The sequence below is a fragment of the Pseudocercospora fijiensis genome (assembly GCF_000340215.1).
Source record: "Pseudocercospora fijiensis CIRAD86 unplaced genomic scaffold MYCFIscaffold_3, whole genome shotgun sequence".
Taxonomy (NCBI): domain Eukaryota; kingdom Fungi; phylum Ascomycota; class Dothideomycetes; order Mycosphaerellales; family Mycosphaerellaceae; genus Pseudocercospora; species Pseudocercospora fijiensis.
This window is the reverse complement of record NW_006921534.1, coordinates 3,712,206-3,726,029: the sequence shown is the minus strand read 5'-3', so window position 1 is coordinate 3,726,029 and position 13,824 is coordinate 3,712,206. Positions and strand designations below refer to the sequence as shown.

General features: G+C 45.7%; 3 protein-coding genes across 3 annotated transcripts; 1 reads left to right on the top strand and 2 right to left on the bottom strand.

The window, feature by feature from the left end:
* Positions 1–726: 726 nt before the first annotated feature.
* On the bottom strand, positions 727–1,284 carry MYCFIDRAFT_135618 (uncharacterized protein; the record flags this gene model as incomplete). Its single annotated transcript, XM_007926946.1, has 2 exons — positions 727–893; positions 987–1,284. The coding sequence occupies 2 exons, from the start codon at positions 1,282–1,284 to the stop codon at positions 727–729; spliced, it is 465 nt and encodes a 154-aa protein (XP_007925137.1).
* Positions 1,285–1,618: 334 nt separating this feature from the next.
* On the top strand, positions 1,619–2,557 carry MYCFIDRAFT_187493 (uncharacterized protein; the record flags this gene model as incomplete). The annotated part of the gene is made up of 2 exons (XM_007926945.1): positions 1,619–1,727; positions 1,803–2,557. 2 exons carry the CDS (start codon positions 1,619–1,621, stop codon positions 2,555–2,557), a joined length of 864 nt encoding a protein of 287 aa, XP_007925136.1.
* Positions 2,558–2,778: 221 nt separating this feature from the next.
* MYCFIDRAFT_135066 (uncharacterized protein) lies at positions 2,779–3,849 on the bottom strand (the record flags this gene model as incomplete). Its single annotated transcript, XM_007926944.1, has 3 exons — positions 2,779–3,318; positions 3,371–3,612; positions 3,663–3,849. The coding sequence occupies 3 exons, from the start codon at positions 3,847–3,849 to the stop codon at positions 2,779–2,781; spliced, it is 969 nt and encodes a 322-aa protein (XP_007925135.1).
* Positions 3,850–13,824: the final 9,975 nt, after the last annotated feature.

Below are 13,824 nucleotides of genomic sequence, written 5' to 3'. Positions count from 1 at the left end.
ATTGCTTCGAGCGCTTTGTGCTGCGTCTTCAATTTTGCTTGCCAGCTGTCATAGACATCCTCCAGATATGGTTCAAAAGCTTCTGCTTCACGTTAGAGTAGCACCAGCAGAGACATTTCCAGCCTTACCAGCAATACCCATCGAGTGGCTACTCTGTCGTGCCCTATATTCTGCGAAGATGTCTGGTTTGCCGACTGGAAGTGGAGATGCCACGGCGAGGTCTTTGTTTTTGGCATGCAGTCGAGAGAAGAACCCAGCCTTCTTTGCCGACGGCTTCTGAGTGCCTGCCTTTGCGGGTGAAAGGATAGTGCGTGGTTTGACACTGTCGGCACCAAGCTTCAGATCTGGAAAGTCGAACATGCCGTTTATGTTGACAGTCGTGAGCTTCCTGGGGGCAGAAGCGTTATTCTTCTTTGGCGACTTCGCAATCTTGGCCTTACGAGGCGATAGTATTTGCGCCTGAGAGCCCAGTAGCATACTCGCCTTCAAGCCCTTGCTCCGCCCTTGCTGCTTTGGTGCCATGGTGATTAGTTTTCCCGGGTTAGTATTGGTTGGCAACGTGAAAGAAAAGGTAGACATCCAAGCTCCCTGAAGCGCAGTTCGCGTAAATTTTCGGGACCATCCCGAGAAGGCTGTCCACAGGAGGAAGGCACGAACCTGCGCTCAACATTTAATGCAGCAGATAGTGTATACGCCCAATGCAAGTATCTGTACAAAGTGTGCTCATTACGAGCTGCTGTCGCTCTCTGCGGGGATCAAGACATCCTTCTCCTCGAGCAACTTCGCTAAGCTGCCGTCTTGGTGCATCGACATCATGATATCAGTTCCTCCGACAAATTCCTTCTCCACGTACAGCTGAGGTATTGTAGGCCAGTCGGAATACTCCTTAATGCCTGCATAGACATATCAGATTCAATACTCTCCTTGCTATGGCTTAGGCCCATGATTGCTCTTTTGCGCGACTCTTGCGCATCGAAAAGACTCACCTTGTCTCAATTCCTCATCTTCCAGCACATTGAAGGCAGTGAACTTTTGTGGATTCACACCTTGCAGCCCCAAAATTTGTACGCTTGCTTTCGAGAATCCGCACTGAGGTGTCTCTGGTGTCCCTTTCATGAAAAGCACCACCGGCGCAGACGCTACTGCCTTATCGATCGCTTGTCGAGTCTTTGTAGAGAGAAAGGACTTTTGGAGCTGGGCGAATCGTGGCGAGAGAAGGGGAGTGCGGCGAGGACGGATGGCATGTCCGGCGATCTGAAATTCTCTCAGCTGGTTCCATGACATGACCTCCATACAATTTCGTACATACCGCCGATAATGCTGTTCTTGAAAACATCTTGTGTTGTGGCGGTTTGCGAATGCTCGCGACGAAAGAAAGCAAGACCTGGAATAACGCAAGGATGTTTCCATGAAGCTTGAATTTGGGGGCCAAAACAAATACGAACTCCGAAGATCTGACTAATGCTACATGCCTCTTATAAAACTCATTCAAGCTGCTTAATTTGTGATCCGACAAGCACAATTTCTGCAGGGCACCCCTATTCACCGAAAGTAGAGGTATCAATCATTGAAGTGTTCGAACATCTTTTGGGCCCCCTGTACTCGAAAGTCTCGAATCATGGCAGCCTGGGAAGAAACCGACAAAGCTTTGGCCAGCTTCATTCGAGGCGTACCACTTATCTGCCTCGCTGCTATAGCATTTTGGATGACCAGATCAACGAAGCCACGTGAGACCACTGCAAAAGTAGCACAAGACAGGATATCGGAATTGAAGTCCAACTCCGATTTGCCTAGGCCTCCAGTCCTAAAGGCATCAGACCATGCCAACGACCACAAAGTCCATCTCTTACTAGCTGCCACTGGATCCGTAGCAACTATCAAGATTCCAAACATCATTCAGGCACTATCTCATCATCCCAATCTCTCCATACGGGTAATCATGACAGAATCAGCAGGCCAATTCCTCCAAGGTCAATCGCACGAACAACCTTCGCTGTTGGAAATCTCCAAACTACCCAATGTCGATGCCATCTACCGAGATGAAGACGAATGGCACGAACCATGGGCCAGGGAAAACAATATACTTCATATCGAGCTACGACGTTGGGCCGACTTGATGGTCATCGCGCCGCTCTCTGCAAACGCATTGGCCAAGATATCGAATGGCTTTTCTGACACGCTGGTGTACTCTTCAGTTCGCGCTTGGGATACAGCTGGGTTGATAGATGCACCGCGACCCGGGATCGCATTGCCCTATGATGACAGTGCTGCCCAGAAAGGTACCGAGCGAGAGGGCAAAGGACGGAAGGGGATTATTGTTGCGCCTGCAATGAACACTGCTATGTGGAATCATCCGGCGACAGCGAAGCATATGGAAGTCCTCGAGGGAGAATGGAACATCAGGAATGGAGGATGGTTCGAGGTACTGAGGCCGATCGAGAAAAGAATCGCATGTGGCGATACTGGCAGTGGAGGCATGAAGGAATGGGCAGAGATCGTAAAGACGATCGAGATGAGATTACGTCTCACTACATCAAGAGATGAGGAGAGGAAATGACGCTCAAAGGATGAGTATTAAGATGCTTGAGGACTAACTTCGTTATGTCGTTACCATGAGCGAGAGTACAATGGGTATCTGCGCCAAAAAGACGAAAGACGCTTGCTGCTTTCTGATGCTGTGATCTGAAGCGACTGAGAGAATACGAAATTCCTGGTCCGAGTTGTCACCGGAGCGATCTCTGGACCAATGTGGACGTGTAGCAACTGCAGCTGTCTCAATCATACTCTCCACCGGAATGCCTGGCTCTCGCCCGTACGACTTGGGTGAAGCGCACTGTCTGGTCTCTGGACGAGATGAGCGAACTGCGGGTTAACGCCCATTGGACCAGAAATCTCTGGCTCACGATGTTGGACATTGACAGGCAGTGGCGGCGCCAAGCTCTGTCTGCTCTGGCGGCCGAACATGCCAAAGACTTTCTTCTTGGTGCAGTTCGTCGTGCGGGAATAGTAGCTAGACCGATTGGTTGGCGACACCGGCTCGTCTTTGACTGGTGAATCAATGCGAGTGGACGCTGCAGTGTGGTACGATGGTAGACCTGACTGTCGACGCTCTGAGTTCAAGAATCGGAATGGGTTGCTGCTCTTGGTCGGTGATGGCGTGATCGGCTTGGAGATGTAGGACTGGGCTAGGACTGGAGCCGGTGGGGTCTTGATTGAGCCACTCTCACTAGCAATAGGAGTCTTGTGTACGGCGACAGCACCATGAGAGCGAACAGCCCGAGCTGTGATGCCTTGCTTGCGGTCTCGGAAAACGTAGCTCTAGAGAGGACATTAGTACTGTCTGTGATCAGGAGTTGAAGATACTGCTTACGGCTACCAGGTTGATCCAACCAAGAATGAAGATCAGGATACCAGAACCAATGACGATAGACCAGAACGATTTGCCAAGTGCTTCCTCGCTACCAGAGGGCTTGTTCAAGTTGCCCATGACGTTGATTCCAAGAACGATCATAGCGAGAGCAAGAGTGACGAAGCCATGGCCGGGGGACAACAGTGGCCAGTTGCGTGCAAAATAGGCACGGAAGAGGGGAAGCTCGGATACGATGAGGAACACTAGCAGAGGTCAGCTTTCTGGCAGATGGAAGTAGAAAAAGAAGACTTACGACTCGTAACGAGTGTGATGACGTGACTGAGAGCATCGAAAAAGAACAGATGGGTGTCCGTGGAGGTCTTGACTAGCATCACCACGCTTGCGGTGATGACTGCCATGAAGCCAATGATGTTCATAACGCGGATGCCGTTCAGGATGATGTAACCAGCACCTGACAAGTTCTTAGGAGAGAGCGCCATCTTGTCCGTCTTCTCCGAGGTCTTGCTTCTCGCGAACGCGAACCGGGCAGCTATCGCTTGGACGCGTTCGAGTTCGACGGGGATGTAGATGAGCCTGTTGTTGCTTCTGGTCAGTGCGAGAAGCTCCAGACTACACGGCACAACGTACTTATCAGTTGGGTAAAGACGCAGAAACATGTGTGAGTGGGTGTCTCCGCTCACGAGATTAGATTTTGAGCTGTCCGGCAGTCGTACAGTGTATTGGTTGTTGCGCTGCTTGAAGAGCTTCTTTTGCGGGTGGTTGATCGGCCAGCGAATTCGGGATTAATGAACGTTCGAGTGTTGTCTTGTCGTAGGCAGAAGAGATGGAGAGAAGGAAAGGAGACAAAGGCCAAAGCCTCTCGAAGGCAACGGACACTTCTTCGTGGAAGAATAGGTTCAACAATGGGATGTGCGCGACAATACCAGAAGGACAGTGACAATGGGCATCAACTTCACTTGAGGACCATACCAACGCGCGGGCCTGACTTCTGGGGCGGTTCCTATTGTCGCGAGACCAGGATTTGGCATGAATAGACGCGCAGCGTGAGGTGCAGACGCGCCATTGTTAGGCTCTCTTGTCATCGAAGTGAATGTTGAAACACTCGAAGGTTGCACACGGCGCGTCGGGCAGGAAATGTCGCTCGTGGAAGACGTTCAACGTGAAGTCGCGAGTCCCCAAACACGTCTGTTGGCTCACGACAGACCCGGTGCCTGCACGGTGCGGGCCTTTCCTGCGGTCCGAGGGAAGGCGGCAGACGATTGGCGATGATCGTGCCTGCGTCGAAGCGCTCAAAGCGTTTCATGGTGCAGGCGCGAGCGTCCCCATCGGAGACGCGACCTTTTCCAATTAAAAACCTTTTGCACAAAGAATACCATACCACACAGTAATATACATTAAGTTGACCGCTGAAACGAGACGATTCCGCTAGTACTAATATTTTCGCGATACGACGAGGCGCTACCTCGCTATCGCTAAAATAAGTCCCGCGACGCGTCCGACTAAAACAAACCAGCGACTAACAACACTAAAGATATACTAAACCGACCTAATTCAAGACAATACTATACTATTTATAAAGCACTACCGCGATATCGAAGCATAGTTAAAGGGCGAACCTAGGAAGAGTAGACCGACTAAGATTAACGCGCTTAAAGTGCTAGATAAGCTAGTAGAATTCGGCCTTAACTACGCGTCCTAAGTAACTAACTATGCAACGAACGATATTAGCATTATGCTATATAACATTTAAGCAAGATTAGTTTACTCGGCTATAGTCGAGAAAGAAATACTATACTATATAAAAGCTAGCCCGCGAGGCTACGCTTTAGTAGCACGCGAATCTACACAAGCTATACAGAAGGCGGTACTCTCTCTACGGCATTTAAACTTAGGCTAAGGGGAAAGGACTATTAACCTATCGACAATCTATACTCTTTAAATTAAAATACTAGACCTATTAGCCTAAAAGGCACTCCGTACGGCTAACTAAGAGCTATTTAGACTGCTATCCCTTATTAATAAGAACGCGAGAAACTAAGGCGTTTAGGCATAGGTCGATATAGCAAAACAACTACTATCGGGAGACCTCGAGCTACACTTTAACGACTACGAATAGAGGGAACAATTTATACGCTAATCGACACTGTTTCTAAATAGGCTAGGCTTAGGAACTACTATTATTACCTATACCTATCCTCTAGTTATTTATAGTATACCGACGCGCATAATTAGCATATAGGCGGCCGGTAAACAGAAGGCTATTAAAGAGATTCTCCTCTAAAACAGCGCTACTATCTTAAACGGCGCAATTACATATATCGGCTAGCTAGTTAAAACGAGAGCTAACACAAAACCGACATTATTAATAGTCCTTTATTTTACCCGCGCTTCTAACGCTAATAAGGTACTAGATCGAGGCCTACGGTAGTATAGTAGCCTATATATAGCCGAAATCTTTAAACTAGGCGCGAGGATCTAATAGTGCTTCAAATGCTAACTATACGGTTATAACGGAACCCGGTGCCGTATACTAGAACGATACCCGCTATATGCTAGGCTATATAAGAAGGAGGCCTACTAGCTAGATACGCCGCTACGCTACGCGCTCTGCTTAGGACTATATATAGCATTTAGCGAGGGCTGCCCCGAGAGAAGGAAGGCTAAAGCAAAAGCAGCGGCGTCGAGGGAGCACTGTATAAGGTTTAATATCCTAGCGGAGGAACGACTAACTAAATAGCAGGGTAGACGAGTAGAAGTAGGCGGCTACCGAGACCCGGAAAACAGCTAAGCCTAGACGCTAGGGGCACAATTAAAACAGACCGGCTATATTATACTACCCGACTCGGACCTACTAAGCGATAAGGACCTACGGCCGGGGAGGCCCCTTTCGGATATAGGTAAATAACGCGTCTTACGCGTTCTAGAGCCTAGCGGTAGTATAGCGAAAGCAACAGCTGCCGCACTAAGCGCTAAAGCAAATTTAGTGTCTTTATCGCCTACGCCCGCCGTCCTAACACCTTGCCTAGACCGTATTCCCTCTACGTAGAATTAGGTCTAAGTTTATACCGACCTAGACAACTACTAGGAGCGCCCGCCAACTACTGTACTATTATTATCGCAGAAGAACACGCTACTCTTACCTCTTAAGAACTTAGCGCTCTATATTAAAAAGCTAAAATTAAAAGCTAAAGAGGTAGAGGCCCTACTATAAGCCGAGCAGGCCCGGGAACGCGCTAAAGCAAGGAAAAGAAAGCAACTAATCGAAGACGACCTAACCTAACTCTACGCAAACAGTTAACAATCTAGCGCCGATTTAGGGGACTTAATCGGTAACCTAGAACAGCTTAAAACACTCGACTAAGGACGAGGTAAGCGAATTAAAACCCTTACGCAAAGCGGTTAATAAGTAGCCGCTAAAATTGCTAAGAAGAAGGCAAAGAGCCTTAAGCGGAAACGGGCCTCTAAACGCAATTTAGAGAGCGACAAAGAGAACTAGCTAAAGCGGGTTACTCGCCGCATAAGCATAGCACTAATTCAAGCATTACCGTAGAAAGTGCTTACCGAAGACGAATAGATACTCTAGCTAGTACGAGGCGATCTAGCAGCAATAGGCGATAGCGATACGAGCTCTAGCGCAGCCGGAGCTAGCAGCAGTACTAGCAGCGACGAGTTATAGGACACGCTATTCTAACCGGACAGCTACGACAACGTTAGAGACCGGTAGAGCTACCGCTCTCTAAAACACTACGTATCCTTTAATACAACGTAGCCGGTAGCATCTACCGTATAGTAGCGCTATTCGATAGCCCCTAAATTTATAAATACGACATTATCGCTATTTAAGAGCCGTACCTTAACAAACAGAACGAAGGCTACGTACTTACACACTAGCCGCAACGGGACCTCTTCTAGCTCCTCTTTTTAGGCAAGCCGGACGCGAGAGTAGCTATATTCGTTACAAAACGATAGGCTATAAGTAAATGGATAACTTACCTTACCGAGGAATACGTATACAAAATTACCGTCCGATTAGGGCAACAAACGCTTACTATAATCAATGCCTACTAACTACTAATCGATAACGACTCTACGGTTATTTAATACCTCGTAGGACACATTACGCTATATACAATCCTCGTAGGCGATTTCAATATATACTATTAAAGTTAGATGCCTAACAAACCGAACAACGTAAGAGGCCGATAGCTTAACTAAATAGCCTAGGACTATTACCTTGCATAGGTAGTCCCTAGCGGACAAACGACTAGAATCGACCCGAGAGATAGCGGTACATTAACACTAGACCTCGTCTTTTATTTACCGGCTATTACTTACCGAAACCTCTTAATTAGTATAGAGCACGACTAGGACTCTAACTACCTGCTAGTTGAATCGACATTTGTCTTCGCTAGCCTGCTACTATAACTGTAGGAAGAGTAACGAAGGAAGTAGAAACAAACCGACATTTACGCACTCTCCGCCTACCTACGATAGCTACAAGTTCTAAGCGTAGACGAGCTTAACTTACTAGAACGCCTTAACGAATGTGTTATTAGGCTCTAAGCAATACTCTATTAGGCAATTAAAGAGGCAGTCCCTACGGCGAGATATACTAAAGGCCGAACGAGAACCGGCTAGACCTCTAAATTTATAGTACTACGTTAAGAGACCCGGTAGCTTAAGCGGCACCTCCGACGCCGTTAAATTACCGAAGGCCCCGAATATAAAAGGTACTTAGAACTATGCGGCGAATACAAACGACAACTCCGTACGTAGAAAAGAGACTAATTTAGGTAGGACATAGCAGCCTACGACAACAATCTTCCTCGACTTTAGAAGGTAATTAAATAGAAGTCTAACTAAGGGTGCCCTCGGACCTTACACTTTCTAACAATGTAACATAATAGACAGTCAATTACCTCTAGCTACGACAAGGCTAAGCTGCTAGAGTCGGCTTTCTTTCCGGTATAAAGGGCGGCCGATTTGATAGACATTATACCCGACTTTAACTACTTTAAGCCTATCCCCTACCTACTAATTACGCTCTACGAAGTAGTACTAGCGGTAAAGAAGATAGCTACTAGGAAAGCCCTAGGACTAGATAGTATTCCGGCGGAGATTATTAAGAGAGTACTAATGTACCTACTACTATTCGAAGAGGAGCTATTAGAATTAGGCTCTAGCTCCGACTCCGACTCCGAGAGTAAAGGTAGTATACCGAATAGCAGTAACTACTTAGAGGACACTACTACCTCCGCGGCAAGCGCCCGCTAATAAGAGGACGAGGAACTATTAGGCCTAACGCTATTCTACGCGTACATTACGGCGCTTTTCAACGCCTCCCTTAAGCTCGGTTACTACCTATAGGCCCTCCGGACATCTGCGACGGTCGCCCTTTAAAAGCTAGGCAAAGATCTAGTAACGCTAAAGGGATACCGACCGATCGCCTTACTTAATATAATAGGCAAATACTTAGAAAGCATTATCGCCGAAAGAATATACTAGGCCTTCGAGACTTAGGGCATCTTGCTAATAGGACACTTTAGTAGCAGAAAAGGCTATACTACCGACGAGGCACTTTACTCCCTAATCGAACTAATAGCGGATACCTAGTAATAGGGCGGTTACGCCTTAGCACTCGCTCTCGATATATTAGGCGTATTTAACTACGTTTCCTATTAACGATTACTTTATAATATGCGCCGTAGACGACTCGGCGGAGAGTTAGCTAAATAGATACAGAGCTTTCTTACTAGCCGCAGAACACGACTCCGCCTACCTAATATTATAGCCTAGGAAGCGGAGGTTATAGTCGGCATCCCGTAGGGCTTACCTCTCTTACCGCCGCTCTTCGTAATTTTTAATACCGACCTAGTTAAACTTACCGATAGAATAGAGAGCAATACGTTAATAGCCTAGATCGACGACGTAACGATGCTAGTTGCTAGACCTACTATAGAGGCTATTAAGCGGACAATAAAACAGCTAGTTACGATATGCGAGAAGTAGTTAATATAGTACGCTACAATCTTCGCACTAGCTAAATTCTAGCTTATCTACTTTCACGCCCTAGGTTTAAGATACTAAACAGCACGCGCTTACGCCTTTACTGTCGAATTTTAGGGCATAGTAATTTAACCGTTAGAGGCGGTAAAGATACTAGGAGTTACTTTAGACTCCCGTCTAACATTCGCGGTATACCGAAAGGATATTAAAACAAAAGCGGCAAAGAAGACTAATATAATCGCTATACTTAATAAATCTGTATAGGGAGCATTACCGATAGCAGTCCGTAGAGCATACCTAGCGGTAATTAGACCACTCCTCGCCTACGGAGCCTTAGTCTAGTACCGACTAGGCACCGCAGACGCTAAAAAGGCTACCAAACTTATTAACGCTATCTAACACACGGCAGCCTGCTAAATAGCGGGAGCCTTTAAAACGACATCTTAGTCGGCACTATAAATAGAGCTCTATATTAAACTAGTAGAAGTATACCTCTAATTAGTATACCTCCGGACCTTTATTCGAATAGCGAGCCGACTATATAGCGCGGCTCTAGTTAATAGAGCGAGTACCGATACAAACCGCAAGTAGATTGTGCCTCTCGTATACTACAAATAGGTATACCTCGCCGTAGGCGGTATACTGCCCCTTCAAATCTAATAGGTCTTCGTTAATACGCTATAGGGCGAATACCCTTAAACCTTAGTGCCTAACGATATAGAAGAAGCAATCCGCCGCTATAACGAGACTACGAGGCTTCCCGGCATCTACATTTATACCGACGGATTACTTAAAGAAGACAAGAAGGGCGCCTATAAATTAGGCTGCTCGGCGGTGTTACTCGACGGCTAGGTCTTCGAATCTAAACCGCTAGATATAGCGGCATTCTTATTATCCTTTTACGCCGAAGTATATAGACTCTTACTAGCCCTTTAATTAATAATCTACTACGGCCTAGTAGAACCGGTCTATATCTATACCGACAACTAAGGGCTTGCGTAAAGAATTAGCGACGCTAACGCTAGTACCGCTTAGGACGCTATTAAATAATTTTACGAGCTTCGCCCGTATACGCTATACCCTATAGCAATTTAATAGATACCGGGCTATTCTAGTATACTAGGCAATAAATTAGCAGACAAATTGGCTACTAAAGCGGCGGACAGAGTACGGCTATTTCATTTATCCCTAACCTATAACTAGAAGTAGGCGAAAGGCTAAATCGATACCTTTCTTAAGGACGACTAGCAGCTACGATAGGCGGTCGGAGACACTAGCCGAAGCGTCTACCGTATACAACTATATATTACAAAGGACGTCCTTTAAAGATATAAGTAGGCTAGCCGACCGATTAGAAGCATTATTACCTAAATATATACCGGAAAGATCGCACTTAACTAATATCTCTACGGTATCGGAGTAGTCGGTAGCCCCTTCTACGGCCTATATATTAACAAAGAAGAATACGACCCTTAACGATAGACGCCTGCCTATATTCTACTCGAATGCCTAAGACTAACTAAAGATAGAGATAGTATATAGGTAGCCCTCGGTAAACGAATTACTAACATTAACCTCCTTCTTAGCGACCTAGCGATAGTATAGTAGGCAGCCCTATATAAGAAGGGTATATTAGCAGGTAGATAGGGTAGTGGTAGGTATAGGTAGTATTCGATAAGGAGCTAGGAGGAGAGGGAGGAAGGCAGGCAAGTTGGCCTATTGCTAAGCGCCAAGCCCTGCCTAAGGCATTAAGACCCTAGCTTTACTCGAGCCCGGTCACATGCCAATTACGTATAACCTCTTTAGTCCTAACACACGCTTCCCTTCTAAAGGCCGCGCCCTCGTAGCCGGTCTTTGTTCTAGTCTCAACCTCTATTGCTACTAATTTAGTAGGTCTAATAAGCCGCTTAGTCCGCGCTGAATTGAACACTTAACTACCTAATTATATAACTATATTAAACCTTACTTTTAATACAATGTCTAACTCTAACTACGCTATCCTTACATACAATGAAGTAATATATAACTACAAGAATTAAGGACTATCGACTAATTATAATACGAGCGCGTCTTCCCTACTATAATAGGTAGACGTACGAGGTATTGCAGCCCTGCCTCCGTTCTAAGTAATGTCGTACGAGTTCTTTGCGTCTACTCTAATAGACCTAGAAATGTCCGCTCCGAGGGTTTATCCGTTCCGAGGGTTGTTCTTATTATTACGAGGGCTATTATTCACTGTCGTAGTTTCACTAGCCCTAATTAGTTAGGTTTAGTAGCCTTTAAGTGTCAACTAATTATATCTTTTCAAAAAACTCAGTTCTTCTAGTTTCTATAGGTGAAGGCTATTATAAATGCAGTAGTAGAGGTTCGCCTCGCTTAAAGGGTTAGATAGATCGAGGAGTAACCTATTGTCCGCAAGATCGACCCTGGCTAGCTTAGCTCTATAGTTTTGCCCTTAGTTAGTCTATTAGTCGCTTAATCTTTTAGGCGGCTTAAAGTTTTGACTTAGCCTCAAAGTTTTGATCAAAGTTTTAATCAAGGTGCCTTAGGCTCGTAGTGTAGGTAAGGTTGTGTCTATATACGCAGTAATAATAGTAAGTAATGTTAACAATAGCAGCGCTAGTCGTCTTAGCGCTAACTTCACCTTCTTTAACTAATAACAACTCGGCAACACCGTTACTAATATAGCGGTGTCCTTTCTTTCTCGAACAGCAATATACCCTACAATACTGCTACTAATATAGCCGCGCCGGCCGCGCCGTCCTTCGCTAGCTCGTAGCGCGACGCTATTATCTTTACTACCGTTATTCGCACGCGCGCGCGCGCATCGCCCTTGTCGATCGCTTAGGCCTTAGGACCTCGATAGAATAAAGGAATAAGAGGGGGGTCTAAGAGAAGGGTCTTGTAGGGTGCGCTAGTAAGGTACGCTAGTAAAGAGGTGGATTCTATAGTAGTGTAGTCTTATTGTCCTTTGTTGCTAACAATTGCTTACTTCTAATTAGTTAGCTAATAGCACCCCGGGGGTAGCATTGTTCCTAGGCGACATTATAGGCCCTTAGCCTTCTTCTTGTTCTTTACACTAGTCTAATACTTATCTAACAACTTAGTTATGTCCTCGAAGGAACCTTTAGCTTCCTACGAGTCCTATTTAGGTAGATAGCCCTGCTATCTTAGTAGGTACTCCTTCTTGCCTTGCCTAGTCCGGTACTATAAGATACGTTCTATAGACTATAGCTCTTCGCTATTAGCTAGTATGTCCTCGGATTTAGCAGGTGCTTTATCCCCTTCGCGCAGGTGGTACGGCTTAAGGAGGGACATATAGAAGGTGTTATAGATAGTGTAATAAGGTAGAAGCTATAACTAAGAGGCCTATATGCCCTTAGCCTCTCGGATACGGAATAGGCTAATGTATCTTAGTGCGAGCTTAGGCCTTATTTTGCTATTAGGTAATAGGTGTTTACGGATACGGAGGTTCTTTATACTAAGTATAACTAGGTCGCCTTGCTTAAAGGTTATTAGAAGGTAGTGTTTGTTATAGTAGGCCTTCTAATAGGCCTAGGCCTTTGCTAGTTTGTCAGCTATCTTAGCGTGAATTTCTCGTATCTTTTGAACCCTCTTAATAGCTGCTAGTGTCTCTAGTACTTAACGCGCTTCCCTTTCCTTACGCTCGGCCTCGAGCGATAGTGGGTCTTGTAGCATAGTAGCATTCTAGCCTATTATAGCGAAATAAGGTGAAACCTTAGTAGATAAGTAGACACTATTGTTATACACGAATTCGGCTAGTTATAGGAGGTTGACCTAGTCGTTAGGGTTCTCGTTGATGTAGCTACGTAGGTACTACTATAGGGTAGCATTCTGCCTCTCTGTTTGACCGTTAGTCTGCGGATAAAAGGCTGTTAATAGCCGATGCTTTAGTCTTAGCTACAAGCAAATCTCGCTCTAATAGTGAGATGTTAGTGTCGATCTACGATCGGATACGATCCCCTTAGGGGTTCCCTAATAGGTATAGAAGATGTTAGTCTATAGCGCCTCTACTATATCAATAGCAGTCTAATCCTTACGTGCCGGGATGTATCGAGCGCCTTTAGTAAATCGATCTACTATAACAAGGATGGCATTATATATATCCTTGCTACCCCTACGCTTAGTAGGAGGAAGGCCTATAATGAAATCTATTGTAAGTTCTAAGAATGGCTTCCTAGGAACAGGAAGTGAAGACAACTCGCTAAATGGCAAGTGCTTCGGTGCTTTAACTCGCTAGTATACTGTATAGGTCTGCATATACTCCTTTATATGCCGCTTACTATTTGGCTAGTAGTATGTACGCGATAGTAACTCGTGCGACCTCTCTATGCTATAGTAACTAGCGAGCTTACTATTATAGTGCCTCTTTAAAAGCTCTTGTCTAATCGATTGTTTAGCGGGGATATAGTATCTGCCCTTAAACT